Genomic DNA, 27,849 nt, shown 5'->3' on the forward strand with positions numbered 1-27,849 from the left:
CTTGCACGTCCTGCTACCTATTTTCTTGAGATTTCGGTGGCTAGGACCTAAATAAAATAAAATAAAGATAAAATTTTCATGGTTGGTTTTTCAGTAAGTAGTTACTAGAAACACTAGACGGAGTTGTACACTAAAATGATAAGTTCTAAGAGCCTAAAAGGTCGAGCAGGAATTTTGATGTTATTTAAATTTGGACTTGTGGGGCAATACACTGTGTAAAGTGAAAGTGTTAGGAAGGGAGGCAGAAGACTGAGGGGTAGGAAAACAGAAGAAAGGGAGTCAATATAAGAAGACCCCCCCCATGAGGCAGTGGGGCATGCCCATGCCCTGCCAGAAAGAAAAGTGGGTGGCAGGAGGGGAGGAGACAGCAATATGTCACCTCCCCCCTTCCAGGGAAAGGAGTGAAAGCAAGCTAAGCCAGATGTCCAGCCTTGGGTCACCTAATGGCTTGGTGGCAGCCAGTTGCTGCAGTCATGGTCATGTATTGGTCCTAGTTTGTCGTGTTTCACTTTTCTTGCTCTAGGATGGTATTTTGCCTAGCTCTTGGTGATGGCACAATAGCATCAACGTGGGCTCTGATGTATGGCAATCCTCTCATAGGTTGCATTTATATTACAGGTGATTAAGTTTTAGTCATTGTATTGTAATGTTCCAGTTTTCTTGCATTGAGATGGCCCCAATGGAATGCAGGGACCTGTCTGGAAAGTGCATTTCATAGTTTTGCATTCCTTGATGTTAGGATTAGGTGATTTGTCACATTTGAGTTTTCTTTTTCCCAGCAGAAGTCAGGACAGATCCAGATGATGTTTCCACGTTTTTGTTTCTTGGTGGAAGGTTTCAGTCTTTTGGTCACTGCTGCAGTTGTGGTTGCAAGAATGTCCTTCTCCTTTCAAAGAGATCTTTGGAAAATTGAGCAAATGCCCGGTATGTGTCCTCCTCTGTTATTACAAGGTGCTCCTGGTCTCGGAGGGATAAGCAGACCCTGGTAATTAGCCTGCTGTGCAGGTCCTCATAGGGAGGGCAGGTGTAGAGTAAATGTTCCCACGTTTCTCGGAAGCCACAGTGATACAGTGGGGTATTGCTGAATCCAAAACCCTGAAGCTTGTCTCTAAAGGCCCCATGGCCAGTGAGTAGAGCCATGGCGGGTATTTAGGATATACCATTTGTATTGTAAGCAGAAATTTGTGTGTGATTTGTCCTTTGCTGGATGCTTCCCAGTGGGTCTGCCAAGTCAGCTGGAGGTGGGCAGAGAGGTGTTTCTTTTCATTTTTAAGATCATTTGAAGGGTTGGTTGTAAAGTCAAGGCAAGTGGCCACCTGACCTTTTGCCAGCTGATAAAGTAGTTTACATTGGATGATCTCCAGATCCATAGGGAGAGATCCTGTATGGGCTTGGAGCACGTGAGTACTGTCTGTGTTACAAGCTCTTGATGCGGTTAGTAATATACACCGTTGTATTGTCTCCAGCTTTCTCCTGTTTACAGCTGTTGTGGCCTTGTGGTACCAGATTCCAGCTGCGTATGATATTACTGGTAGAAAGATGCTTTATAGTAGAAGCTGAGGGTTTTCTCCTCAGACGTCAGTCCTTGCAGCTATTCTTGTAAACAGTACAGTGTAGACTCTGATTTTCTTGTGTATATATACTTGATATGTGGTGTATACGATAGATTTTATCAAGAATCACTCTGAGGTGTTTCAATTCAGTAGTCATCTTGATAGTTACACCCTGAATCCTGATTTGGGGTGTTCATCTGATATCCAAGTTCCTCTGAGCGGAATGGATCTTATTTTCTCTGATGAAATTTTTAAGTTACTAATTGCAACCCAGTTCTCAATGGTGTCAATTGCCCAAGTAGCGGTAGTCTCCAGTTGGGCTCTGGTATCACCAGGAAGCATTAGAAGCAAGTAGTAGTGCTTCCGTAGCCAGATGAGCAGGAGCAGCAGTGCTCTTGCTCATCTGGGATCCTCTTACCTCTCCTGGTAAGAGGATCCCTTCATTCCCCTCACCAATCTTGTTGCCATTCTCTGTACACGATCAAGCAAATCTACATCCTTTCTAAAATGATGCCTCCAGACCTGCACGCAGTACTCAAGGCATTTGCTTGAATACTGCAGGTCTGGAGGTCTTTTCCCTGCTAACAAAATTCCTGTATATCATTGACAACACCCTATGACCTGCCCTGGCAGCCTGTCTGCATTGCTCAGAAAACTTCATATCTGACTGCACAATTACTCCCAAGTCTTTTTCATTTTCTACCTCCTTAAGTGTAGTACCACACAGTTGGTACATTTCTCTGGGGTTACTTCTACCCATATGCAGTACTTTGCATTTTTCAATATTAAACTTCAGTTGCCACTTCTCAGCCCATCTGCCCAAATTTTCTAGATTCTGTTGCAGTAACACACTGCCATTACTGTCATTAACAACCCTGCCAACCTTTGTATCATCTGCAAACTTCGATACTAAGCCTGATATACCTTCATCAATATTATTGATAAATATACAAAACAACAGTGGACCCAACGCCGAACCCTGTGGGACTCCACTAATAACATTAGTCCACGGAGAGCAGTACCCATTGATTACCACCTTTTGTCTTCTCCCACTCAACCATCATTTTATCCATTCTAGCAACTTACCCTTAATACCATTCTGCTCCAATTTGTACAGTAGTCCTCCATGCGCAACAGTATCAAAAGCGTTCCTGAAATCCAAGTATATGATATCAAAATTATTTTTTGCATCCAGTTCCTTTGTAGCCACATCATATTAACCAATCAAATTTGTCAGACAAGACTTTCCGTTAAACCCATGCTGTGTCTGAATTATTGCTGCACTCTTGTCTAGATGATCCTGCAATGCATCTTTAACCAGTGACTCCATTATTTTATCCAGAACAGAAGTTAAACTAACTGGTCTGTAATTACTCGTGTCACCCTTCGATCCTCCCCTTGTAAATTGGAGACACATTTGCACATCTCCAGTCCGTGGGGACCTCCCCTGAGTCCAAGGATGCTCTCATAATTATGGCTAAGGGTTTGCTTACTTCCTTTGTCCCCTCCTTTAATATAACTGGATAGATCCCGTCCACCCCAGGTGCCTTTCTTATGTTTAACTTCAACAATTTCTCCCCCACTTTGTTCTCCCTTGTTACAATTTGATAACTTTGTGGCATTTTCAAACCTTAATTCATGTGTGAATGTAGATGCAAAATACTCATTCAGTTTGTTTGCTATCTGAGCAGGATCATCAACAGTCGAACCATCGATATCAAGTGGAACAATCAGATTCATCCCCTTCCTTTTAGAGTTTATATAAGTAAAGAAATCCTTGCTGTTTTTCTTAGCATCCTTTGCCAAAGATTTCTCGTAATCTGCCTTCGCCTGCCTAACCTCCTTTATGCCTTGATTACAGACTAGCTTATATATATCATAGGCTTCTGTGTCACCTGATAATTTATATGCATCCCATGCATTTTTCTTCTCTTCCACGAGTCTCATTAGTTCATTTGACAACCATTTAGGCCTATACCTTGAACAAATTTCTTAATAGGTATGAAATGTTTAGTAGCTTCCACTATTAATTCCTTGAATGCTTTCCACTTAGAATTTGCTGTTGGTAACATCATCAGTTGGTCCCAATGTACAGAATTTAAAAACTGTCTCAGACCACTATAGTCACCTTTACGGAAGCAAAAACCCCTTCCTTTATCCCTGATGGTAATTATATCTTTAAGTAAATCCCACATCAGTATGGCGCCTCCATAGCCAGGTGGGCAGGAGCAGCAGTGCATAGCACGCGCTTCTTGATCAGACCGGGGTTCGAGCCCGTGACCACCAAATACGGAGGATGCGGAAAGGTCATGAAATGACCACCGCATATCCCCGGAGCAATATGGCCTTAGTTGCTAATGCTCCTAAAAAAAAAAAAAATAATAAACCACATCAGTACACTGCGATTACTGCCACCTAATGGTTCCTTTATCTGCAAATTCTTAATACACGAATGATCACTGCTGATAACCAGATCAAGAGTATTACCCTCTCTGGTTGCCTTTTGAACATGCTGCTGCAGAAAACAATCATCCAATAAATCCATAGGGTCGAAGTTTGCAGATGATACAAAGGTTGGCAGGGTTGTTAATGACAGTAATGGCAGTGTGCTACTGCAACAGGATCTAGAAAGTTTGGGCAGATGGGCTGAGAAGTGGCAACTGAAGTTTAACCTTGACAATTGCAAAGTACTGCATATGGGTAGAAGTAACCCCAGAGAAAAGTACCAACTGGGTGGTACTACACTTAAGGTGGTAGAAAATGAAAAAGACCTGGAGTAATTGTGCAGTCAGATATGAAGTTTTCTGAGCAATGTAGACAGGCTGCCAGGGCAGGTCATGGGGTTTTGTCAATGATATATAGGAATTTTGCTAGCAGGGAAAAGGAGGTGATTATCCCTCTGTATAAGGCAATGGACTGGCCACAGCTTGAGTACTGCGTACAGGTCTGGAGGCCTCATTTTAGGAAGGATGTAGATTTGCTTGAGCGTGTACAGAGAAGGGCAACAAGATTGGTGAGGGGAATGAAGGGATCCTCTTACCAAGAGAGGCTTAAGTTCTGCAAATTGCAATGGCTGGAGACTAGGCACCTGTGCGGTGATCTGATTGAGGTGTATGAGGCCTTGAATGGGTTGAGCACGCTGAATTCTGATGGGATTCTTCCACTTATTCAGATTACGAACCTAAGGGGCCATAAATTCAAATTAAGGAAAGACAGATGTAGAATAGATGTGCAGAAATTTGCCTTTAGCCAGAGGTTGGTTAATTGCTGGAACAAACTTCCATCTGTCATTGTGGAAGTTGATAGGTTAAATAAATTTAAGGAGGAACTTGACAAACATTTAGAGATAATGGTTGTGTGAAATTTTTTTTATTTGGCTGATGCTGCATAAGCTCATACACTTGCTTTCTTGCATCACATGCCACTACTACTACTACATTTTTTTGTCAATTTGTAATTATTTTTCTCTTATTGTACTTTTTTTTTGTTGTTGTTATCTTCTCTCTCTCTCTCTCTCTCTGTTTTTTTTTTTTTCTTTCTCACTGTGTTGTCCCTGCTCTGCACAGGTTTTTTGACTGTATTAGACTAGTTCCTCCTTTTACCATTTTTCTGTTCCTTGTTGTTCTATTCAACATTATGTGTGTGTGTGTGTGTATATATATATATATATATATATATATATATATATACACACACACACATACACACACACAGGTACATAATAAAACAGGCCTACGTGCTCTGGATTCATAATGCGAAAATTTATTTTTATTTTGTTACAAAGAGCATTAATAAAACTACAATAAATAAATTAGCTTTCAGCTGGGTGGCAGCCTTCATCGGATTAAAATACTTGAATGGCAGTTGGAATAGAGATGCACTGCCAGGATGGTGCGTGAGGCACGTGGTTAATTGTTTGTTGATGTTTGTGGCTGTGACGTATGGTGGTGATGTGGCCAGCGTTTGTCTATAGATAGAATTACTGACTCTGTGATGGGGTTAACTTGACAACCACTGTTCCTGTTCAAAGCGGTGTCCGAGCATTTTATATTTAGCGATTCCAACCAGGTACGCCTCAGGTAATGGTGGGACCTGTCCACAACCACGACATCGCGGTGTGGGTCGATGTTGTGGTGGGTTGTCCAGACATGCTCGGCGATAGCTGAGTGTTCTACATCTGCCAGACAGATCGCCCTTTTATGTTCTGAGAGACGTTTCTCGAGTCGACGTCCAGTCTCTCCAAAGTAGCAGCTCGTGCAGTCACGGCAAGAGATGCGATAGACCAAACCACTCTGTAGAAGGGTGGGGACAGGTGTTTTTATGTTGGAAAGGAGAGAACGCAGTTTCTTGCCTGGGAGTTGGATGCACTTTATCCCATGCGATCTTAGGATTCTACCGATCTGCTGTGACAGTTTGGGGTAGTATGGGATGAATGCCCTCGTGGATGACTTGTCACTGTTGGCGTTGCTGTTGGTCGTCACGTTGTCGCGTGCTTGTAGATCACACCTGTCAAGGACGTCGATGGGGTAGCCACACCTCGTAAGGTCTACTTTGACTCTGGTGATCTCTTTGCGTCTTTCATCTGCGGAGCTGGAGTGTGTCCAGGCGCGAGTTAGCAAGGTTCGGGCAGTTGAGAGGAGGTGGCCCCGTGCGTGTGCTGACTGGAAGTTGGTAAATTGGCCAGCACACATAGGCTTACGATAAACTGTCGTCTTCAAGCATGTGTCTTCGCGCCGGACAAGTGTATCTAGGTATGGTATAGAGTTGTTCGACTCCAGCTCAATCGTGAATTTTATGAAGGGCGATAGTGAGTTGAGGTGGGTTAGGAGTCGCTGACCTGAGTCTCTAGGGATGACTACGAACACATCGTCTACATAGCGACACCAAAAGGCGATGTGATCTGGTGCGTGTGTAAACGCACGTCCCTCTAACTCCTCCATCACGATGTTTGCTGTGACCGAGCTGACAGGGGAACCCATGGCTGTGCCATGTATCTGCTGGTAGATCGAGTCATTAAACATGATTGCACCCCCTGTTAAGCACAGTCTGAGGGCGGCGAAATGTCATCAGGCGTCAGTCTAGTTCTGCCGCTAAGGGTTCCATCATTATCACGCAAGCTTATCACGCCTCCCAGAAGATGTAGCCAACGCAATCCGCTTAAAGACTGCAGCAGTTCTACACCATGCCCGCCCCGTCTCTTCAAACCTCAGCTGTATACAGATTTCTACCCTCAAGGCACTGAAACGGGATTCATCCATCGTCATTCTACCGGCGGACAAAGGCCGTCGTACGGTTGTAATGAACCACACTGATTACATGGCGAAAGCCTTACTGCTCTTACGAGACACTACCGTCTACAAACCCTTAACCATCAACCCCAACAGGGCTTTGGAACGATGGGAGTCAGAGGTGAATATCCTCATCAACACTTGGCTGAAGCAAGAGAAAATCACACAGTCAACCCGTAATCACCTCCGTGCCTCCGGGTGTCAGATCCCACGGTTTTACGGCCTGCCGAAGGTGCACAAAGAAGGCACACCACTAAGACCTATTGTATCCTGCTGTGGATCACCGACTTACGAGCTGTCTAAATTTGTCTCGAGACTTCTTTCTCCTCTAGTTGGCAAGACCACCTACACCGTCTCCAACAGTGTTGAGTTCATATCCGCACTATATCCATCTCGCAAGATCAAGTCATGGCATCGTTCGATGTCGTATCACTCTTTACCTCCATCCCAGTGGAACTTGCCATCTCTTGTGCAAAACAACTCTTGGATAATGATGGAACCCTTAGCGGCAGAACTAGACTGACGCCTGATGACATTTCCGCCGCCCTCAGACTGTGCTTAACAGGAGGTGCAATCATGTTTAATGACTCGATCTACCAGCAAATACATGGCACAGCCATGGGTTCCCCTGTCAGCTCGGTCACAGCAAACATCGCGATGGAGGAGTTAGAGGGACGTGCGTTTACACACGCACCAGATCACATCGCCTTTTGGTGTCGCTATGTAGACGATGTGTTCGTAGTCATCCCTAGAGACTCAGGTTCCACGACTCCTAACCCACCTCAACTCACTATCGCCCTTCATAAAATTCACGATTGAGCTGGAGTCGAACAACTCTATACCATACCTAGATACACTTGTCCGGCGTGAAGACACATGCTTGAAGACGACAGTTTATCGTAAGCCTATGTGTGCTGGCCAATTTACCAACTTCCAGTCAGCACACGCACGGGGCCACCTCCTCTCAACTGCCCGAACCTTGCTAACTCGTGCCTGGATACACTCCAGCTCCGCAGATGAAAGACGCAAAGAGATCACCAGAGTCAAAGTAGACCTTACGAGGTGTGGCTACCCCATCGACGTCCTTGACAGGTGTGGCCTACAAGCACGCGACAACGTGACGACCAACAGAAACGCCAACAGTGACGAGTCATCCACGAGGGCATTCATCCCATACTACCCCAACCTGTCACAGCAGATCGGTAGAATCCTAAGATCGCATGGGATAAAGTGCATCCAACTCCCAGGCAAGAAACTGCGTTCTCTCCTTTCCAACATAAAAACACCTGTCCCCACCCTTCTACAGAGTGGTTTGGTCTATCGCATCTCTTGCCATGACTGCACGAGCTGCTACTTTGGAGAGACTGGACGTCGACTCGAGAAACGTCTCTCAGAACATAAAAGGGCGATCCGTCTGGCAGATGTAGAACACTCAGCTATCGCTGAGCATGTCTGGACAACCCACCACGACATCGACCCACACCGCGATGTCGTGGTTGTGGACAGGTCCCACCATTACCTGAGGCGTACCTGGTTGGAATCGCTAAATATAAAATGCTCAGACACCGCTTTGAACAGGAACAGTGGTTGTCAAGTTAACCCCATCACAGAGTCAGTAATTCTATCCATAGACAAACGCTGGCCACGTCACCACCATACGTCACAGCCACAAACATCAACAAACAATTAACCACGTGCCTCACGCACCATCCTGGCAGTGCATCTCTATTCCAACTGCCATTCAAGTATTTTAATCCGATGAAGGCTGCCACCCAGCCGAAAGCTAATTTATTTATTGTAGTTTTATTAATGCTCTGTGTAACAAAATAAAAATAAATTTCCACACACAGGTAGCCCTCGATTTACATTGTGATTAGGTTCCTGGGGCAACAGGCGCAAATGGAATCAATGCAAATGGAACCCCTTATGTAATGGAGTCAATCGGAAATCACAGGGTTAGGTTTCTGGGCACCAAAAATTTTACCTACCACTTTGCATCAATTGTTTTATTTAATTAGCATTCTTCATGGTTGTAGTAATGGTCGATGGAGCATTCATAGCTGTACACACATTAGGGCGGGTTTCATCAGATTCTATTCTCCGAATATTGCACTAGGATTCAATTAACTACTTTTACCAGACATGGCGTGTTCTTTATTCTATTAAATTAAAAACTTTATAACATGATTTGAAAAAACTGCACATTGCTATCACTATTATTATTATTGTTATTTAATTTATTAATAGGACAATCAATAAAAAAAATGTTAGCGTAATAAATTTCCAACACGTGTAAATAGCGTAAACAACAACCAACTGAATGCTTCACCGCATGGACCTTTATACCCGCTAATCCACGAGTCGTTACTTTGAGGCGGGAATCTTTCTCGTCTCTGATACGAATGCACTATTTGCTGATTGGCTCAGATTGTCCTAAATCATGTAAACAGTGCATGATACATAGCACAGTATGATGCCTATAAATTTTGTGTGACGATTTTAAACTTTCAATTTATAAAAAAAATTGCAAAAATAAAAATAAAAATGGTGTTGTGGTTAGTGATCGGCGCAAATCGGACCAACACAAAACGAGGGCTACCTGTATATATGCTTGTTTGTTTATTATTTATTTTTTTATTTTTGTAGTGACGTTTTGTCCTTCCCTCCATGTTGTTTGCTCTTGAATTGGCAAGCATAATGATGTAAGCACACAGATTTCATCTATGGGTATCATCTTTCTTTTTTAATAGCTGATGCTTCATCATATTTTCTATGCTAATATCAAATCTCAATATTTTGTAATGTTGCTTAGTTTTTTTTTTTTTTTGCTTTCCCTCTCTTAGAAGCTAGATGTAAGAGGGGGGGGAAAACAATTTGGAATACACATGTTAGTATTAGTGGAGGCATATTATGCAAGAGAGCAAGTTTATACAACATCAACCAAAAAAAAAAAAAAAACTTCCCATTTAACACATCCATTCACTCCAAAAGTTTGTCCAGTTCTTTCTTGAATTTATTTGAGCTATCAAGTTCCACAACAGATGGAAGTTTGTTCCAGCAATTATCCACCCTCTGGCCAAAGGCAAATTTCTGCACATCTATTCTACAATTGTCTTTCCTCAATTTGAATTTATGACTCCTCAAGTGTGTAATCTGACCAAGAGGAAGAATCCCGTCAGCATTCAGCTGGTCAAACCCTTCAAGACCTTACACACCTCAATCCGATCACCTCGCAGATGCCTAGTCTGTTTGTTTGTTATTTGGTTTTTAGGAGCATTAGCAACTAAGGCCATATTGCTCCCGGGATATGCGGTGGTCATTCCCTGACCTTTCCGCATTCTCCGTATTTGGTGGTCACGGGCTCGAACCCCGGTCTAATCAAGAAGCGTGTGCTATGCACTGCTGCTCCTGCCCACCTGGCTATGGAGGCGCCCATGCCTAGTCTCCAGACAGTGCAATTTGCAGAACTTATGCCTTTCTTGGTACCAGCAACCCTTTTTTCCCTTCATGAATCTCATTGCCTTTCTCTGTATCATTCCAGCCTGAACACAATACTCCAAATTTGGTCTAACCATCGTCTTGTATAGAAGGATAATTACGTCCTTCTCCGTACTAGCAAAGTTCCTATAAATCATCGACAGGGATCATGTTCCTTCTTAGCGCCTGTTTACACTGCATGGAAAATTTTCTGTCAGATTGAATCGTAATACCCAAGTCTTTTTCATCTTGAACCACTTTAACTGCTCTTACCCTGGTTTATACGTCCTCTACATCATTCCTAAAATGAGGCTGCTAGACCTGTATGCAGCACTCAAGGTGTGGCCCGACCATTACCTTATACCAGTGGTTTTGACCTTTTTTTTAATAACGGCACCCCTAAGTAATTTATTTTATTTTGTGGCACCCCTACTCAAATTTATGCCTGAGAGAGAGAGAGAGAGAGAGAGAGAGAGAGAGAAAGAGAAAATCTTTATTGCAACTAAATTAATACAAAGAACATAGATGTAAATGAAGTTGCAATTGTCCCGTGACAGCAAAATGCCAGGGGCTCACATCAGAGTAGATAATTAGTTACGTGCATAAAGACATAAAAATTACAAACTAAAAAGTGTAACATGCTATTAATTCCCCACATTATGCAGTATTAACTATATTACAAGCTACATTATGTACATTTGTATTTACAATTAAAATATCTAATGTACATTAGATATTTTAATTGTAAATCTGATGCTTCGAGCAGAGCATTGAGGTCGACCAAAGTTCTAGCTTGGGTATTCACCAGTAACACGAATCCCAACTGCACAGCATTTAACCCAAGCACGGTACTAAGTACTATAGGTTCTAATACCTCTCGTGTTTGGAGTTAACATAAAAAAAAAAAAAAAAAAAAAAAAACATGAATGGCCCTTCTCTGTCAAACGAATTTTGTCGTGGTGTGGAGGGTGCACGAACTTGTTCTTGTTGGCTTCTGGAATTGGAGTGAGCTGCTAGGATTTCTTTCCTGTAGGTCTTACTGCTGTAAAACTTATACAAGTCGACATTGAGGTGCTCTACTTCCAGTAGCACTTGGCTTGGGAGGAAGCAGTCTGAAATATGAAGCCTCTGATGCTTCAAGCAGAGCATTGAGGTCGACCAAAGTTCTAGCTTGGGTATTCGCCAGTAACACGAATCCCAACTGCACAGTATTGAGATTTGACCTGTGATAATTTTAACTGTAGTTATCAGTTGTATTTTAATGATATCATGCAGTTGCGGCATCCCTAGTGAAGTAGCCAAGGCTGTAGTTCTGTCTTGTGGTGGGAGACAAGCTTTCCGGTTTGCCTTTTTAAGGAGCTAGAATTCTGCAGCGAAGATTGGCTTCCTTCGCTGCAGAATTATAGTAGCTGTTGATGCCCATACTTCAGCAGCATAGAGGAGTGGAGAATAAATTATTGTTTATTCTGCTCTGAACGTAAGTTTCTCTACATGAGAGATGTGCTTTTCTCTCTCTCTCTCTCTCCCTCTCTCTCTCTCTCTCTCTCTGTAAAATATAAAAAAAAATGTTATATGATAGTTATTACAATAATATAACTATAAACAAAATTACAATTCATAATACAAAATATATATATATAATAATTTTATTCTTTATATAGAGGTCGTAATAAGCATCAATTATAGATCACCACAAAATTAAAAAGATACCGTACACCTTTTTATAACGAAATAAATATATAAATTTTAAAAAAAATAAGTTTAAGTAACTTAAACCCAAATTACGTGCCACCCCCTGGAATGTTGTTACGGAACTCCGGTTGAAAACCTCTGCCTTATAGAAAGGGATAATCACCTCCCTATCCCTGGTAACAAAATTCCTGTATATCATTAACAAATCCCCATGAGCTGCTCTGGTAGCCTGTCTACTGTTCGGAAAACTTCATATCTGACTGCACAATTACTCCCAGGTCTTTTTCATTCTCCACTACCCTAAGTGTAGTACCGCACAGTTGGTGCGTTACTCTGAGGGTACTGCTACCCAGTGCTGTAGTAGTCATAAAATTAGCAGAAGGTATACTCTGAATGTTACATATGCAGAGGGTATACTGTGCTTATTAATTGAATTCCAGAGGGTATATGGCATATACCCATGTGTGTGTGTGTGTGTGTGTGTGTGTGTGTATATATATATATATATATATATATATATATATATATATGATCAAGTAAACAACTTTATTTTCAATTTAAAAACTTGAATTTCATATCTTGTTTTATTCAGCCAAGCCCTTCATTGCATAATAGCCAGCGAAATGCTATCCAGTACAAGGTCATGTTGACCAGCATCCTAGAGACCACTACCTCCCCTTAATCAGGTCAACCTGCAGGCGGTCTTTATGTTGCCTCTCTTTATGTTGCCTCTCTGCAGTGGAGAACAACTACCTGCTGGGGCACTTAAAAGAAGGGAAAGTTGTGCTATACTAAATATAACTGAATGGCAAACTGCTTCCTCATACAGTAAGAAGTGCTTTTATTGCCTGGCAGTCGAACACATTAGAAATATAGAACTTTAGAAACTATATAGAATTTGCAGTAATTTTATAAAAAAAAAAAAATAAAACCTTGTAGAAGCCTTCTGCCACAACGGAAGTGCTATTTTAAACATCTGTTCATTGCCAAGTTCTCCCTCTTTTAATAATTATTATGCCTGGTCGTGCAACCAAACAAACTTGCAATTGAAGAAAAATATTAAAGTTTTTCTGATATGTAATGGCTCCTACAAAAGAACTTTGGGGGAGTGCTGTCCTGGAAGATCGATTCCAAAGATTAGTGCCACGGCTCGAGCTGAATACTTCTGCAGACAGTGCAACAGCAACGTCCCAAGTGCTGGGAAAAACAATGGAGAGAGAGACAGCACAACATGACCAAATCTCTCTCTCACTCCTGTGGATTCGTCTGTTGAGGAGCTATGATTAGGTGAAACTGACTGCCCAGGAAGTGGCAGGAAGCAAGACATTGAGACTGCAAGAAACAGCTACCCTGCAGAGCTTCAAGAGCAACCAAATACACCTTATGACAATGCTATGGCACTGGATCCAACGCCTTCTGATGACCTTATCATGGACCAGGTCAAAACTTTCTGATGGGAACTGGAGGACCTTATGACTGACTCCAGTAATCACATAACTACAGTCCTGAGAGGAAAGATAATTACCATCTGGTCAAAGATGGAATACTTATTGCTGAATATGCACATCGAATGTGAGAAGGCTGCAGCCAAATTAGAGGATTATATGGAGGAACGAGGAAACCAAATACAACAACACCCTCGTTCGTACGCAGATGCACTGAGGAACGCTAACAAGCCGAGTAATGAGGCCTCTGGCCCAAAAACCAAAAGAAAAACATTGCTAAAAAGCTCAAATTTAGTTATTCTAAAACCTATTGACAATGAAGAAATTAAGTCTAGCGAGGAAGTCAAGAATACAGTCATCAGTAACCTGGAGCACTTTAAAACTACAAGAATTAAATTGATCGGGAAGACCCAAAATGGTGGGATACTGATTGAAACTGAAACATCAAAAGAAATAGATGTCATAAAAAATCCTGCCATCTCGATACTTGGCCTTACTGCAGAACAACCGAAGGAAAAAAAGCCCCTCAGTAATCATATTTGATGTCATCAAGGACTCCACATCTATGCAAATCACTGAGGAACTATACTACTGTAACCTGCAAGCGTCTCACCCTGACTCGGTCCCAGAGGAGCTTATTAAGCCAAAATTTCATAAAAAGTCTAAATCAGATAATAATGTCAACTGGATTATGGAGTTAATCACCCTAGCCTTGAATACAATAAAAAATCAAGACAGAATATATATATATATATATATAGAATGGGGCAGCCATTGTTTTAAAGAACACATGACTGTCCCAAAGTGTTTCAAGTGCTGCAGGTTTGGCCACACTGCACACACCTGCACTCAGGCTGAGTCGACCTGTGGGCACTGTGCTCAGAAGGGACATCAGTATAAAGACTGCCCCAACAAAACCAGCAAACCTGTCTGCCAAACTGCAAAATCTCAAAACTTCCTCATAATCACTCAGTAAGAGACAATAGTTGTCCAGTTTATCTAAAGACAAAGCGAGCACAACAAGGTAGAACCGATTATGGACCTATGCCTTAAACAGTTCAACACCCAACATATCAAATTCATCCAACTTAAAATAAGTGCAAATGAGGAAAATACTGACATCACCATCCTTCAAGAACCTTATATTCATGCCAAGCAGGTGCGAGGTTACCCACTTGCATACAAAATAATCCAACAGATAATGAAACTCTCTGGGTGGCAATTGTAGTCAGAAACTGAGAACTCACCATCACCAAAATATCAAGTCTATGCACAGCCTGGGCAGTGTGCCTGCATGTCATAGATCCCCTTGGAACCTTTTATGTGGTTTCTCTATATAACAGACCTGGAAAGGATATTCTACCAACAATAAACTATCTGGAAAACATAGCGGCCCTCTCTCTCTCAATGAGAAGATTATTGTGGGGGCAGACGGTAACTGCCACTCTCCTGCTTGGTTGCAGGGTCTGATGACCATAGTGGCACCTGAAATGGGCAGCGATTGGAGGAGTTTATTTATCTCCAATTCACAGCCTACCATATTAAATAGGCCACATAATTTGCCAACATTTTCATCCACTCTCTGTGAATCAAATATCGATATCACCCTGGCTAGCAGACAGATGGCTGGCTACATCTCTGGCCGGTGTGTCCAGGAGACCTGGACCACCTCAGATCACTGAGCCATAACCTTCCAAATGTCTAGAATCCAACAGCAACCATTGAATCCCAAACTCACACTGAACAGATTTAAAATAGAAAATGCTAACTGGGACAACTTCATAGCAGCCCTGGACATCCCTGTCACACAACTCCTGGTGGGGGACTGTAACTTGCTGGATCCAGAAGTGCTCTAGAGAACTGCTACTAGAGTTATTACAAATGCCTTTACCCAAACCTTTAAATGAAAGACTCCACTCCCTAGTGCTGTTCCCTGGTGGTCCCCATAGCTGCAGTGCCTCCACAGAGAGGTAAATGGTAATAGGAAAGCTTTACAAAGAGCAAAGAGACATCCACCTCTGGCTGTAGCCAGAGGTGGATGTCTTGAGATTGACAATACAGAATAGCTGGGAACACCTATACGGCTCTAATCCGCCAAAGGAAAAGGACATCTTGGGAGCACTTGGTGGCATCAACTGTGAATGCGCCGACCCTTAGGGGTTGGTATATAAAGTTACCACCAATAAACTCCCCGGGGGAGAGATTCTGACAACCACTCTCACACTATAAGGCACCATAAAGGAAGCAGTCAATTAATAATATACTCAGTACTAATTTCCAGCCACCAATGACCTCACACCAATACAAGCCCAACTGCATGCCTCCAATGATTGCTACACTGTGCAGGAAACTGCATGCCCTTCACCCTGGAGGAACTTCATCGAGCAGTATTGTAACTCAAGGACAGGAAATGCCCAAGTCCTGACCTTCTGGAGCCTGAGATTGTCAGGAGAGTGGCAGACTACAATCCATACTTACCGCTGAACCTTTTTAACCACTGTCTGGCAAAAAGATCCTTTCAACTTGATTAGAAGACAGCTAATCTTCAACTTCTGCTCAAGAATCCAAATAAACCACCACTTGGTCTACACTGGGTTCTTTTATCCAGTGTACTTTTATCTCTAATTCCTGCACCACACTCCCCTGATGGATTCATTTCCATTGTTTCTTTGAGGATGCCTCTGTCTACATCCCCAAAAACTCTGTTAGTATAACCAACCAAAGCCATAATGAAAATCCATACCAACTGATATAACAATTGACAACAACTCTTGCATGTTGCACGACTTCTAAATCGTCAGGCAGCTAGATCACTACAATGCCCAACACATATGACCAATGATCACAGACGGGACTATGCCCCAGGAAAGACAATGCACTGAACTGGCTCTACAACGTAATGAGACAACAAGGAAGTGATGGCAAACCCTGGATGGGACTCTGTCCCAAGTATATCAATATATCTGGATCTTGAATGCACAACAATGTAAAAGAAGAACAACCATGGATGGGACTGCATCCCAGGAAATGCAATCCACCAAATTGCCACCATAACTAGAAGAAACAAGGAAGTGACCCCAAATCCTGGACAGGACCTGATCCCACGCAAGACTCAGAACCCAGACATTGGAGACACCAGCTACTTCGCTGCCACAAACCACATTGGCACTCAAACCGGCACTCTCACCTGGTTTTCTTTTACTCCTCCCCCTGCTTCTGCCTTGCAAGTCATGGGCCTGCCTCACTAACTTTTTGGGGTCGCCTTCTCTATCATCTCCATACCTCTGTATTTCCCCCCAGCCTTCTGTCTTCCCCCCTACTCTTACTAACTTGCCAGTGTACATCCCACACAATTGATCAAATTAATAATGTCCAAATTTAAACCACGCTTACATAAACCTCTCTCGGTCTTTTATATTCTAGTGTTTACTCCCCCCTCCCCTTTTTCTCACATAAGCCCTTGCCACTAAAATTTTTGAAAACTAGGTGGCAGGGCCTGCCAAAGTACAAAATAAAATCTACTGGGTACCTGACCTGCCTTCCCGGGGCCAAGTGTAGTAATGGCTGGTCCCAACAGCTAAATGGTCAGAAGAACAATGGTATACAACACTACACATCCTTCCACTCCCCACACACTTTTTAAATCTCTGGCCTACGCAGAGTACACAATGCAGAGATGGGGCAACCCCTAATGCTGTCAGACAACTAAACACTTTGCATTTGTGCATGGTGCCCACTATCCAGGTGGTGGTGGTTGCTCAGTATGGGGCATGTTTTTGCTGGCAAGATCTAGAACCCTTGGTGGACCAGTGTTTCATTGGTGAGGTCTACCGGCAGTTCTTAAGAGCCCATGTGGACCCTGCCATGTTGCATTTTTTTTCCCAAACAGAAATGGATCTTCCAAGATGATAATGTGCCATGTCATTGGGTCCACACTACACACAAGTGGTTCAAGGAACACAGTGAAGATATCATCCATCTTGATTGGCTTCCAAATTCACCTGACCTCAATCCAATTGAACACCTGTAGTATGTTTTAATATACAGTAATGGAAAGGTAATAAAGAAGTGGCTAAAATGAAAGTTTATTATAATTTTACGAATGCCTGGCTTCTTTCAGTAGTTGTTAAAATTACTTTTTCCTTCTTAAATGCAAATAATGTTTACTATGAAAGATGAAAATGGAAGTTGCCATATAGTTTTTGATTTTTCCTCATTTCTGTGTACTAAATCATAAGATAGTAACTTTGACTGGAGTCTGCTGACGAGGCTAGTAGGGACCAGACGTGTTCAAAGCCGCTAAGTGGATTTTTCTTATTTATTGATTTGAAATTATTGTTTTTCTAAAACTTTTCATTTAAATTTAGTAGTATAGCATTATTTTGTGATATTTCTGATTAATCTGGTGTATTTATTCTTTACTCGGCCTTGTAATTGCATAAAAGTATCGGTAAGGGTATCAAATCCACGTGTTACAAGTTACAACTCCGCTGAACGAGAAGTTTTTTAGCCATATTTAGCCGCTTATTGAATATTTTTTACATCAAATTATTTTTTGTAAGTAGCTTATAGACCTAGTAAGGATCGTTAGTTTATTCTGAATCAAGACAGCGAGATTTGAAAGTTAATTAATACTTAAGAGTGTCCATAGATTACCGTTCGTCAATTCCCGCCTTTGTCTTTGTCATACGATCGGTATATATCGAACCTAGATAGCGTTAGTTTAGTATAGTATAGGTTATAATATTTTTAGCGATCGGTAAAATCTGTTAAACTTGTTGAACTTCGTTGGCATTTAAATTTCACTTTAACTAAATACATATACCGACTTAGATTACAAACGTAACATAATTAATTAATACAAACTGATACGGAAGTTATATAAAGGGAACTCGGAGATAGTTAATACTTGACACTAAAAAATATATATACCATTATAACTGTGTTGGGAGATAAGTTAGGGTTATAAACTGAAATTGAAATTTTATTTAAATTAAAAGTAATCATGACTCAGACCAGAGCGGCAAAACAAAAGGCTCAAGCTAATGGAAGTGCTGTGGCTCAGAGGAGAACTGAGGGGGGCAGTTGCCTTCTGAATCACAGCCTTCTAAAATGCACAGCTTGCATGATGTTTGTGGAGCATTCAGGTACGGGACATGATATTGCCATGGGGATGTCTTTGTGTGTGCGCGCGATGCAAGGAGTGTATTGAAATCAGGCAACAACTCAGTGTTCTTATGGGCCTATATGAGAGCTTGAAGGACAGGGTGGATGCCCTCGAAGGAATTAAATTGAGGGACCCGTCAAGCTCTCAGCTGCCCACATCAATGCCAGAGCTTGCACTCGGTCGTCGCGCAACACAGCGGCAACCCCCAAGGCAGAATGCGCTGGTCCCAAAGGAACTAGTAGTTGTTGGTGACTCTATTGTCAGGGAAACAGGGAACATGCTTTGTAAAAAGGATAGGTGGAACAGGACCAGGGTATGTCTACCAGGGGCAAAGGTTGATGACGTTGTAGAGCAGATATCATCTTTTAAGGGCACAAAAAGTGATATAGTTGTACACGTTGGCACTAATGATATCAAGAGTAGGAGACCGGCAGAATTGCTTAACAAGTACAGGTCACTGTTGAAAAAGAGCCGTGAAATAGGGTTGAATTTGAAAGTGTCTGCAATTCTGCCCAGACACGATAGGAGGGAGTATATGATGAGAGCCTTGTCGATCAATTCGGCCCTGAAAAGATTGTGCAAGGCTCAAGGGGTAGAATTTTTTTTCAGCCTGGACTGTACTTGTTAACAGGAGAGATTGCTTCTACAGGGATGGGATACACTTAAATAGAAAGGGTGCAAGAATATTTGCCGATGCTATCGAGGGGTCGGAAAACTGCTAGCTTGGGGGGGATACAAAGAAGAATAGATTAACAGTAGCCACTGGCAGAGGTGAAAGAGATTTTTGCACTGCTTCTATTGGAATGAGCAGAAGCCTGAAAAACAAGATTCAGGATATTTCAGAGACTGCTGGGAGTCATTGCGGTACAAGTAAACACATGGGTTGTGTTAGGGTAGTTAAGAATAGAAATAGGTGCATGTATACTTGCGTGTACACCAATGCTAGGAGTTTAGTAAATAAATTTGATGAATTTGAGGTATTGCTCAAAACATCAAAGGCAGATATTGTTGGGATATCAGAGACTTGGTGTCACACAGATATAAGGAATGCAGAACTGGAATTTGGGGAGTACAACGTCTACAGAAAGGATAGACTGGATAGGCAGGGAGGAGGGGTTATGCTATTAGTTAAGAAATACATAAAATCCAAGGAAGTGAAGCCAGTGGACATCGCTGGACAGTGCAGTGTTGAGTCAGTTTGGTGTGACATAAGCATTGGGAGATCAAAATTGAGAGTAGGAGTGTGCTATAGGCCTAATGACTCTGATGAGTATAATAAGAAACTGTACAGGGAAATAGAGTGGGCCAGTAAATCAGAGTGTCTTATAATGGGAGATTTTAATTTCCCAGATATTGACTGGAGTTTGGGGGCTGGTCACTCACACACTAGCAAGGCTTTTGTGGATTTATTGGATGATTGTTTTCTACATCAGCATGTTCAGGAGGCAACTAGAGGGAGGAACATTAGTGACTCTTCATGCATTAAGAATCTGCAGATAAATGAACCACTAGGTGGCAGTGATCACAATGTGCTGAAGTGGGATTTACTCAAAGAAGTAACTACCATTAGGGGTAAAGGGAAGGGTTATTGCTATCGCAAAGGTGACTACGATGGACTGAGACAGTATTTAAATTCTATACAGTGGGACCAACTGATGATGTTACCAACAGCAAATGCAAAATGGGAAGCATTCAAAGAACTTATCTTGGAAGCTACTAGGCTTTACATACCAACTAAGAAATATTGTTCAAGGTTTAGGCCTAAATGGATGTCAGATGAACTGATGAGGCATATGGCAGAGAAGAAACATGCATGGGATACATACAAATTAACACACAACACAACACAGAAGCCTATGATAGATACAAGTTGATCTGTAACCAAGTTACAAAGGAGGTTAGGCAGGCGAAGGAAGAGTACGAGAAATCTTTGGCAAGGGATGCAAAGAAAAACAGCAAAGAGTTCTTTACTTATGTAAACTCTAGAAGGAAGGGGATGAATCAGATTGGTCCACTTGATATCGATGGGTCAACTGTTGATGATCCTGCTCAGGTAGCTAACAAACTAAATGAATATTTTGCATCGACATTCACACATGAGGAGTTATTTAGTGAGGGGAAAGCCAGGGGTGTATTCAACTCTAGCAGTAAGCTAGAGAATCTTGTAATAACTGAGAGTAAAGTGGAGGAGAAACTGTTGAAGATAAACACAAGAAAGGCACCTGGGGTGGATGGGATCTATCCAGTTATATTAAAGGAGGCAGCAGAGGAAGTAAGCAAACTCTTAGCCATAATTATGAGAGCTTCCTTGGACTCAAGGGAGGTACCCGCAGACTGGAGATGTGCAAATGTGACCCCAATTCACAAAGGATTATCAAAGGCTGACACAAGCAATTATAGACCTGTCAGTTTAACTTCTGTTCCAGGAAAATTAATGGAGGCACTAGTTAAAGAAGCACTGCAGGATCATTTAGACAAGACTTCAGTTATAGCTCGGACACAGCATGGGTTTGTTAAGGGGAAGTCTTGCCTGACCAATTTGATTGGATACTATGATGCAGTCACAAAGGAACTGGATGCAGGGAATAACTTTTATATTATATACTTGGATCTTAGAAAGGCTTTTGATACTGTTGCACGTGGAAGACTGCTGCACAAATTGGAGCAGTGTGACATTGGGGGAAAATTGCTGCTGTGGATAAAGGAGTGGCTGAGGGGGAGAAGACAGAGAGAGGTAATCAATGGACACTGCTCGTCGTGGACTAATGTTATTAGTGGAGTCCCTCAGGGCTCAGTGTTGGATCCATTATTGTTTTCTGTATTCATAAATGATATTGATGAGGGTATATCAAGCTTAATGTCGAAGTTTGCAGACGATACAAAGGTAGGCAGGGTTGTCAAGGACACTACTGACACTATGCTGCTGCAACAGGATCTGGAAAGGTTGAGCAGATGGGCTGAGAGGTGGCAAATAAAGTTTAACATTGACAAATGTAAAGTAGTACACATGGGAAACAGCAACCCCAGAGCAACATATCAACTCTGTGGTACTACATATCAACTCTGTGTTTCATTCTCTACCACTGACAGTGGTAGAGAATGAAAGGGACCTGGGGGTGGTTGTGCAGGCAGATATGAAGTTCTCTGAGCAGTGCAGACGGGCTGCAAGAGTAGCTCATGGTGTATTGTCAATGATATATAGGAATTTTTCTAGCAGGGATAAGGAGGTAATTATTCCCTTGTATAAGGCAATGGTCAGGCCACACCTAGAGTACTGTATACAGGTCTGGAGGCCTCATTTCAAGAAGGATGTAGAGCTGCTGGAATGAGTACAGAGAAGGGCAACAAGATTAGTGAATGGAACAAATTGGTGCTCTTACGAAGAAAGGCTTAAGTTTTGCAAATTACAGTGTCTGGAGACTAGGCACCTGCAAGGTGATCTGATTGAGGTGTATAAAGCATTGAATGGTTTGAGCATGCTCAATGCTGATGGGATTCTTCCTCTCACTCAGAATAATCACCTGAGAGGGCATAAATTCAAATTGAGGAAAGACAGATGTAGGATAGACGTGCGGAAATTTGCCTTTAGCCAGCGAGTGGTTGGTTGGTGGAACAGACTTCCATCCCTTGCCGTGGAAGTTGATAGCCTAAATAAGTTTAAGGCTCAGCTGGACAGGTATTTTGAACGAACAGAGGGGTGAAGTGGAAGTGGTTTTTTTTTTTGGCTGATGCTGCATAAGCTTGCTTTGTTGCATCAAATGCCTCTACTAATGCTAATGCTAATTTGGAACACTGCTGTTTTATTATTATTAGTAATAGTAGTGGCATATGATTCAAGAAAGTATTTTTATGTGCATCAAGAAACTCTCAAATCCGAACTACTAAAAGGATTCAAAGATAGCAAAATGAAGTTATCTGAACAAAATATTATGAACATGAAAACATAAGATATGAATCTCATTTTGAATTCATCTAATTTTTGTAATAATCACCTTAAATTTCTTGTTATTACTCTCAACTTGTTGCCAGTGCCGGATCAAATTCGACTTGGATTGACTTTAAAAAAAAAAAAGATATGGAGCTTACTTAATGAAACTGCTAAAGTTGTGTTTATTATTTCAACTGACAAAGCTGTATGCTGTTTGCACTGTAATAAAAACAACATTAGCTGTAAATTTTGTTTTAGTTGGTGGCTGCTGTGAGGAATTAGTTTAAATGCAAGTACTGTTTGGGTGTTTTATCTGTTATGTTTTCAGAGTGAATGATCTTAAAGCTTTTTAAATTTTTGTTGCAACAGCTAAAAGTACGCTAAATGTTTAATGGTTTGGTGTCTTATTTATTTCATACAGTTATAGTCTCATGATATTGCTTAGAGCTTCAAACCTGTGTAGACTTTGGAAAACCCATGCAGTCATTGATATAGTTAAACTGATTTTTGTGTATGTTATGGGGAACCAAATTATCATACTGTTATATCTTTTTCTCGCAATATAGTGGTGCAGTCGTGTGTTAATTAACTTAATTTAATGTTTAACTGGTTTATTGCAGAAGTATTGTATAAGAATCCTACCAATCATTGGTTTTATTTCAGGAAAAGGATGCAGACAGTATTTTTATTACACATATTTGTGCAATGGTGTTAATGCTTACATAAAGAAGTGACTTACAGTAAGTATCACAAATAACTTTCCTTCTTAAAAGATTTGTTTATTGAGAACATTACTTTTAGATACACTGGTATTTACACATTAGAGTTGGATAGCAGGATAGCCAAAAAAAGTATGGGCACTAGCAACTGTGCAAAGGAATTTTGTATTTCTGTTTTATCAGAAATATTGATGGTCATATTGGATGAACAGTGGCATCACTGAAGAACTGTTTAAAGTTTCAGACAGTCGTATTCCGAAATAATAGCATTGCAGCATTTATGTGGTGCTGGGTGAAGATAACATTGACTATAAAGCAAACTAAATACTCAACTCAACCCAACTTAATTCATAAAGTAGTTGAAGTTGATGAAGAAATTTGAATTCGATTCACATGTATTGAGATGTGATGGGCTGCACCAAAGATGTTCACTAAAATCAGTGAATAATTTGGTTTTGAAGATCATGAAGTATAAATTATTGTGAATTTTACAATTGCTGCAGTGCCTTTTCATTTTAAAATACAGTAAAATTATGAGATTTTAATTTTGGTTAGGTTCCAAAAGTGCTTGGATTAACTGCTAGATGTGTACAGGATTTTAGTTTAAGTAGTATCAAAAATACTTCTTTTTATATTTCCTGAGCTTCAAGTCATTTTCAGTTTTTAAAATGCCTTTTCAAGCCATATTGTATATCTACAGTATGATGATGGTTAAAATGTAAGTATATTCAAGTTAATTGTCGATTTTGGTTAATAGGTTTTTGTTTTTTTTATCTCTTTAAGTTGCTTGTATTGTAAAATTACTTTATATTGTTTGTAAAGTATTGCAGCAAAAGGAATGAAAAAACTAAATTAATTTTCATCCCTTTGCAGTAATAAATGGAAATTTTACTATCCTTATAGTTGGCTAACAATATTTTATGAAAATAAATTTAAATTCATTACAAATGTTTTACAGTATAAAAAATTTGATTCCTTAGTGCTTTGCAATTTTTTTAAATGTTGTTTTGTCATATTAGTATTTGCCTACAGCTATAGGAGGTGTAACTTCTGAACAATTTTTCCTCCTCAGAGTGTATATAGAATTTGTGGTACAAAAAGGCTCTTCATCACTTGTTCCTGGTGTAGAAGTAGTTGCAAAATTAAAAAGGAAACTTCGTACTGATAGTAGTCTCTTAGATTTGGAAGTTCTTTCATTAGATACCATAGGTAAAGTATAACAATATAATTTGTATTTATCTCAATATAGTTTCTAAATGACATAATAACATAGACACAGATTTACTAGTTAAAAGGAAGCCATTAAAAACCACAAGTAACAAACTTTTAAATGGCATGATTTTGTCAAATTCAAGTTAATGTTCTAGAATATTCCTTTAAATCTTATATATTTATATAAGGTGTACGTACTATTAATGCCATATGATATGACATCTGCTGAGTGATTTGCATTAAAAAAGTAGTTCAAAAGCACATTTACATATGCTTTTGAACATGTCCATTTTAGCCATAATTATGAGAGCTTCCTTGGACTCAGGGAAGGTCCCCATGGACTGGAGGTGTGCAAATGTATCACCAGTTCACAAAGGGGGTTCAAAAGGTGACACTATAGACCTGTTAGTTTAACTTGTGTTCCAGGGAAAATAATGGAGTCACTGGTTAAAGAAGCATTGCAGGATCATCTAGACAAGACTGCAGTAATAGTTAAGACACAGCATGGGTTTGTTAAAGGGAAGTCTTGTCTGACCAATTTGATTGGATACTATGATGTAGTCACAAAGGAACTGAATGTCAAAAATAATTTTTATATCATATACTTGGATTTCAGGAAAGCTTTTGATACTGTTGCATGTGGAAGACTGCTGTACAAATTGGAGAGGTATGGCATTAAGGGTAAGTTGCTACAATGGATAAAGGGATGGTTGAGTGGGAGACGACAGAGAGTGGTAATCAATGTACAATGCTCTTCATGGACAAATGTTATTAGTGGAGTTCTCCGGGGTTCAGTGCTGGGTCCATTGTTGTTTTGTTTATTCATCAATGATATTGATGAAGGTATATCAGGATTAATATCCAAGTTTGCAGATAATACAAAGGTTGGTAGGATTGTGACAGTAAAGACAGTATGCTGTACTCCAACTGGATCTAGATAAGTTGAGAAAATGGGCTGAGAAGTGGCAAATGCAAAGTGCATTGATAGATGCAAAGTACTGCATATAGGTAGCAATAACCCAAGAGAAACGTACCAATTGTGTGGTACTACACTCAGGGAAGTGGAAAGTGGAAAAGACCTGAGGGTAATTGTGCAGTCAAATATGAAGTTCGCTGAGCAGTGCAGATGGGCTGCCAGGGCATGTCATGGAGTCTTGTCAATGATATATAGGAATTTTGCTAGCAGAGACAGGGAGGTGATTATACTGTTGTACAAGGCAATGGTCAGGCTACACCTAGAGTACTGTGTACAGGCCTCATTTTAGGAAGGATGTAGAGTTGCTAGAACGAGTACAAAGAAGGGCAACAATATTGGTTGGGGAACAAAGGGGTGCTCTTACCAAGAAAGGCTTAAGTTCTGCAAACTGCAGTACCTGGAGAGTAGGCACCTGCGAGGTGATCTGATTGAGGTATATAAGGCCTTGAATGGGTTGAGCAAGCTGAATGCTGGTGGGATTCTTTGTCTTGCTCAGATTAAGAACCTGATGGGGCATAGATTCAAATTGAGGAAAGACAGTTGTAGAATAGATATGCGGAAATTTGCCTTTAGCCACTGGGTGGTTGATTGGTGGAACAGGCTTCCATCTTTTGTTGTGGAAGTTGTTAGCTTAAATAAATTTAAGGCTGAGCTGGACAGGCATTTGGAACGAATGGAGGGGTGAAGAAGGTGTTTTTTTTTTTTTTTGCTGCATAAGCTTGCTTTCTTGCATCGTATGCCTCTGCTAATGCTAATTCCTATGTGTGTTGTAATATGCAAACTGTGTTTTTGGCAGGTGTTATATCAGCTGTTGAAAATTTTAAAGGACACCATTCCAGCCTGCAAAGAAAACATATGTGAAAAAATGAAGTTAAATACATAGCTCGGCTTGTACTTTGTGTTGGTAGTGTGAAGGAAGTGCTCTCAGTGCCATTCACTCATATACACAACAATATCCAGACTGATGGCATTTTTATGCCAGTGTCATCAGGTGACTCGATGAGCACTTAAGAGGCAGTTGAGGCATTGTGCACGTGGTTGGTGCAGATAGGAGATAGATAATGCTCAAAATGCTCTTGACATGGAAGAAAAAGTTCTGAAAGTATGTTAAAAAGCAAGTCCTAGAAGCATGTACATTGTGTACGTGCAATCTGGGTTACTGCCTTATTGCTTGCTATGACATACACTGAGAGCATTTTGAACATATATTGTAGGAGCAAATCCTCCCTTTCAGCTGCTGGCCACCTACACAGATTTCCTACTTTAGATGTACAGTGAACAATTGTTGTGTAAAGTACAATGAAATTAATTCTTACTTTTACTCTGTTCGTAAGTTCATTTCTTTGACCATTCTGGTCTTCATTTTTCATTATTCTAGATGCCCTTTACACTATGAATACAAATTGCTCACCTGGGATGTGACATCTTCAATATTTAATTAAAGATTGAAAATATCTCATTATGTAAGCATCAAACCAAAAAGCTGTTCAGAATGATTTTGATATATTTTTGGCAAAGGAATCATCCATGCAGATTGTTACATTAACAGTACATGCTGTATAGGTCTGACATAGTGGGCTAATGTCAGACCTATACAGTGTACTGTTAGCAAAATTCCTGTATATCATTGACAATACCCCATGACCTGCTTTGGTAGCCTGTCTGCATTGGTCAGAAAACTTCATATCTGACTGCACAATTGCTCCCAGGTCTTTTTCATCTTCTACGCACCCTAAGTGTAGTACCACACAGTTGGTACATTCCTCTGGGGTTACTTTTACCCATATGCAGTACTTTGCATTTGTCAATGTTAAACTTCAGTTGCCACTTTTCAGCCCCTCTGCTCAAGTTTTATAGATCCTGTTGCAGTAGCACAACTACTGTAGATGTCATCATCATTGAAATCTTTCCTGATTTCTGTCCAAACATGGTCAATCCATTCATTTGCCATTATTAGATCTTTAGATTGAGATTCTCCACTAATTTTTGCAATAAACAATGATATGTAGGTTTTTAAATGGATCCAGCCAACCGTTGTTACACACAAAATCGTCGCATCCAATTTGTTTAGAAAATTTTTCCTCTTGAGCCTTCAAGATCAGACTGTCTATTTAAAATCTAGCACTTTGTGTGGTGAACCATTGAAGCAATGCTTCCTCAATGTTTGTAACCTTGCACTTTCTAAATTTTTTTTCCCGGTTATGTTCTTTTCCGATGACGATATGTAAACATCTTTATTCTTCCACAATGTCGATACACTTGAGAGGACAAAGAAAACTTTTTACGCACTTCAACATTTTTTGCACCAGGTTCACAGTAGCACAGCAGCAGCACGAATAACTCACGAATAATTTCGACTTTTTTGCAAATCGAGAGAGACTTTCTTTTGTTA

General features: G+C 40.8%; 1 protein-coding gene across 1 annotated transcript in view; it reads left to right on the forward strand.

Moving 5' to 3' along the window:
• LOC150077254 (dyslexia-associated protein KIAA0319) overlaps positions 1-27,849 on the forward strand; it is a 281,532-nt gene that overhangs the window by 211,133 nt on the left and 42,550 nt on the right. Inside the window, exon 20 of the mRNA XM_090386205.1 lies at positions 24,342-24,478. Coding sequence (XP_090242331.1) covers positions 24,342-24,478 — 137 coding nt within the window. The remainder of the gene's footprint in view (positions 1-24,341; positions 24,479-27,849) is intronic.

The sequence above is a fragment of the Mastigoproctus giganteus genome, chromosome 12 (genome assembly GCF_048544385.1).
Source record: "Mastigoproctus giganteus isolate SK-2022 chromosome 12, ASM4854438v1, whole genome shotgun sequence".
NCBI classification, from domain to species: domain Eukaryota; kingdom Metazoa; phylum Arthropoda; class Arachnida; order Uropygi; family Thelyphonidae; genus Mastigoproctus; species Mastigoproctus giganteus.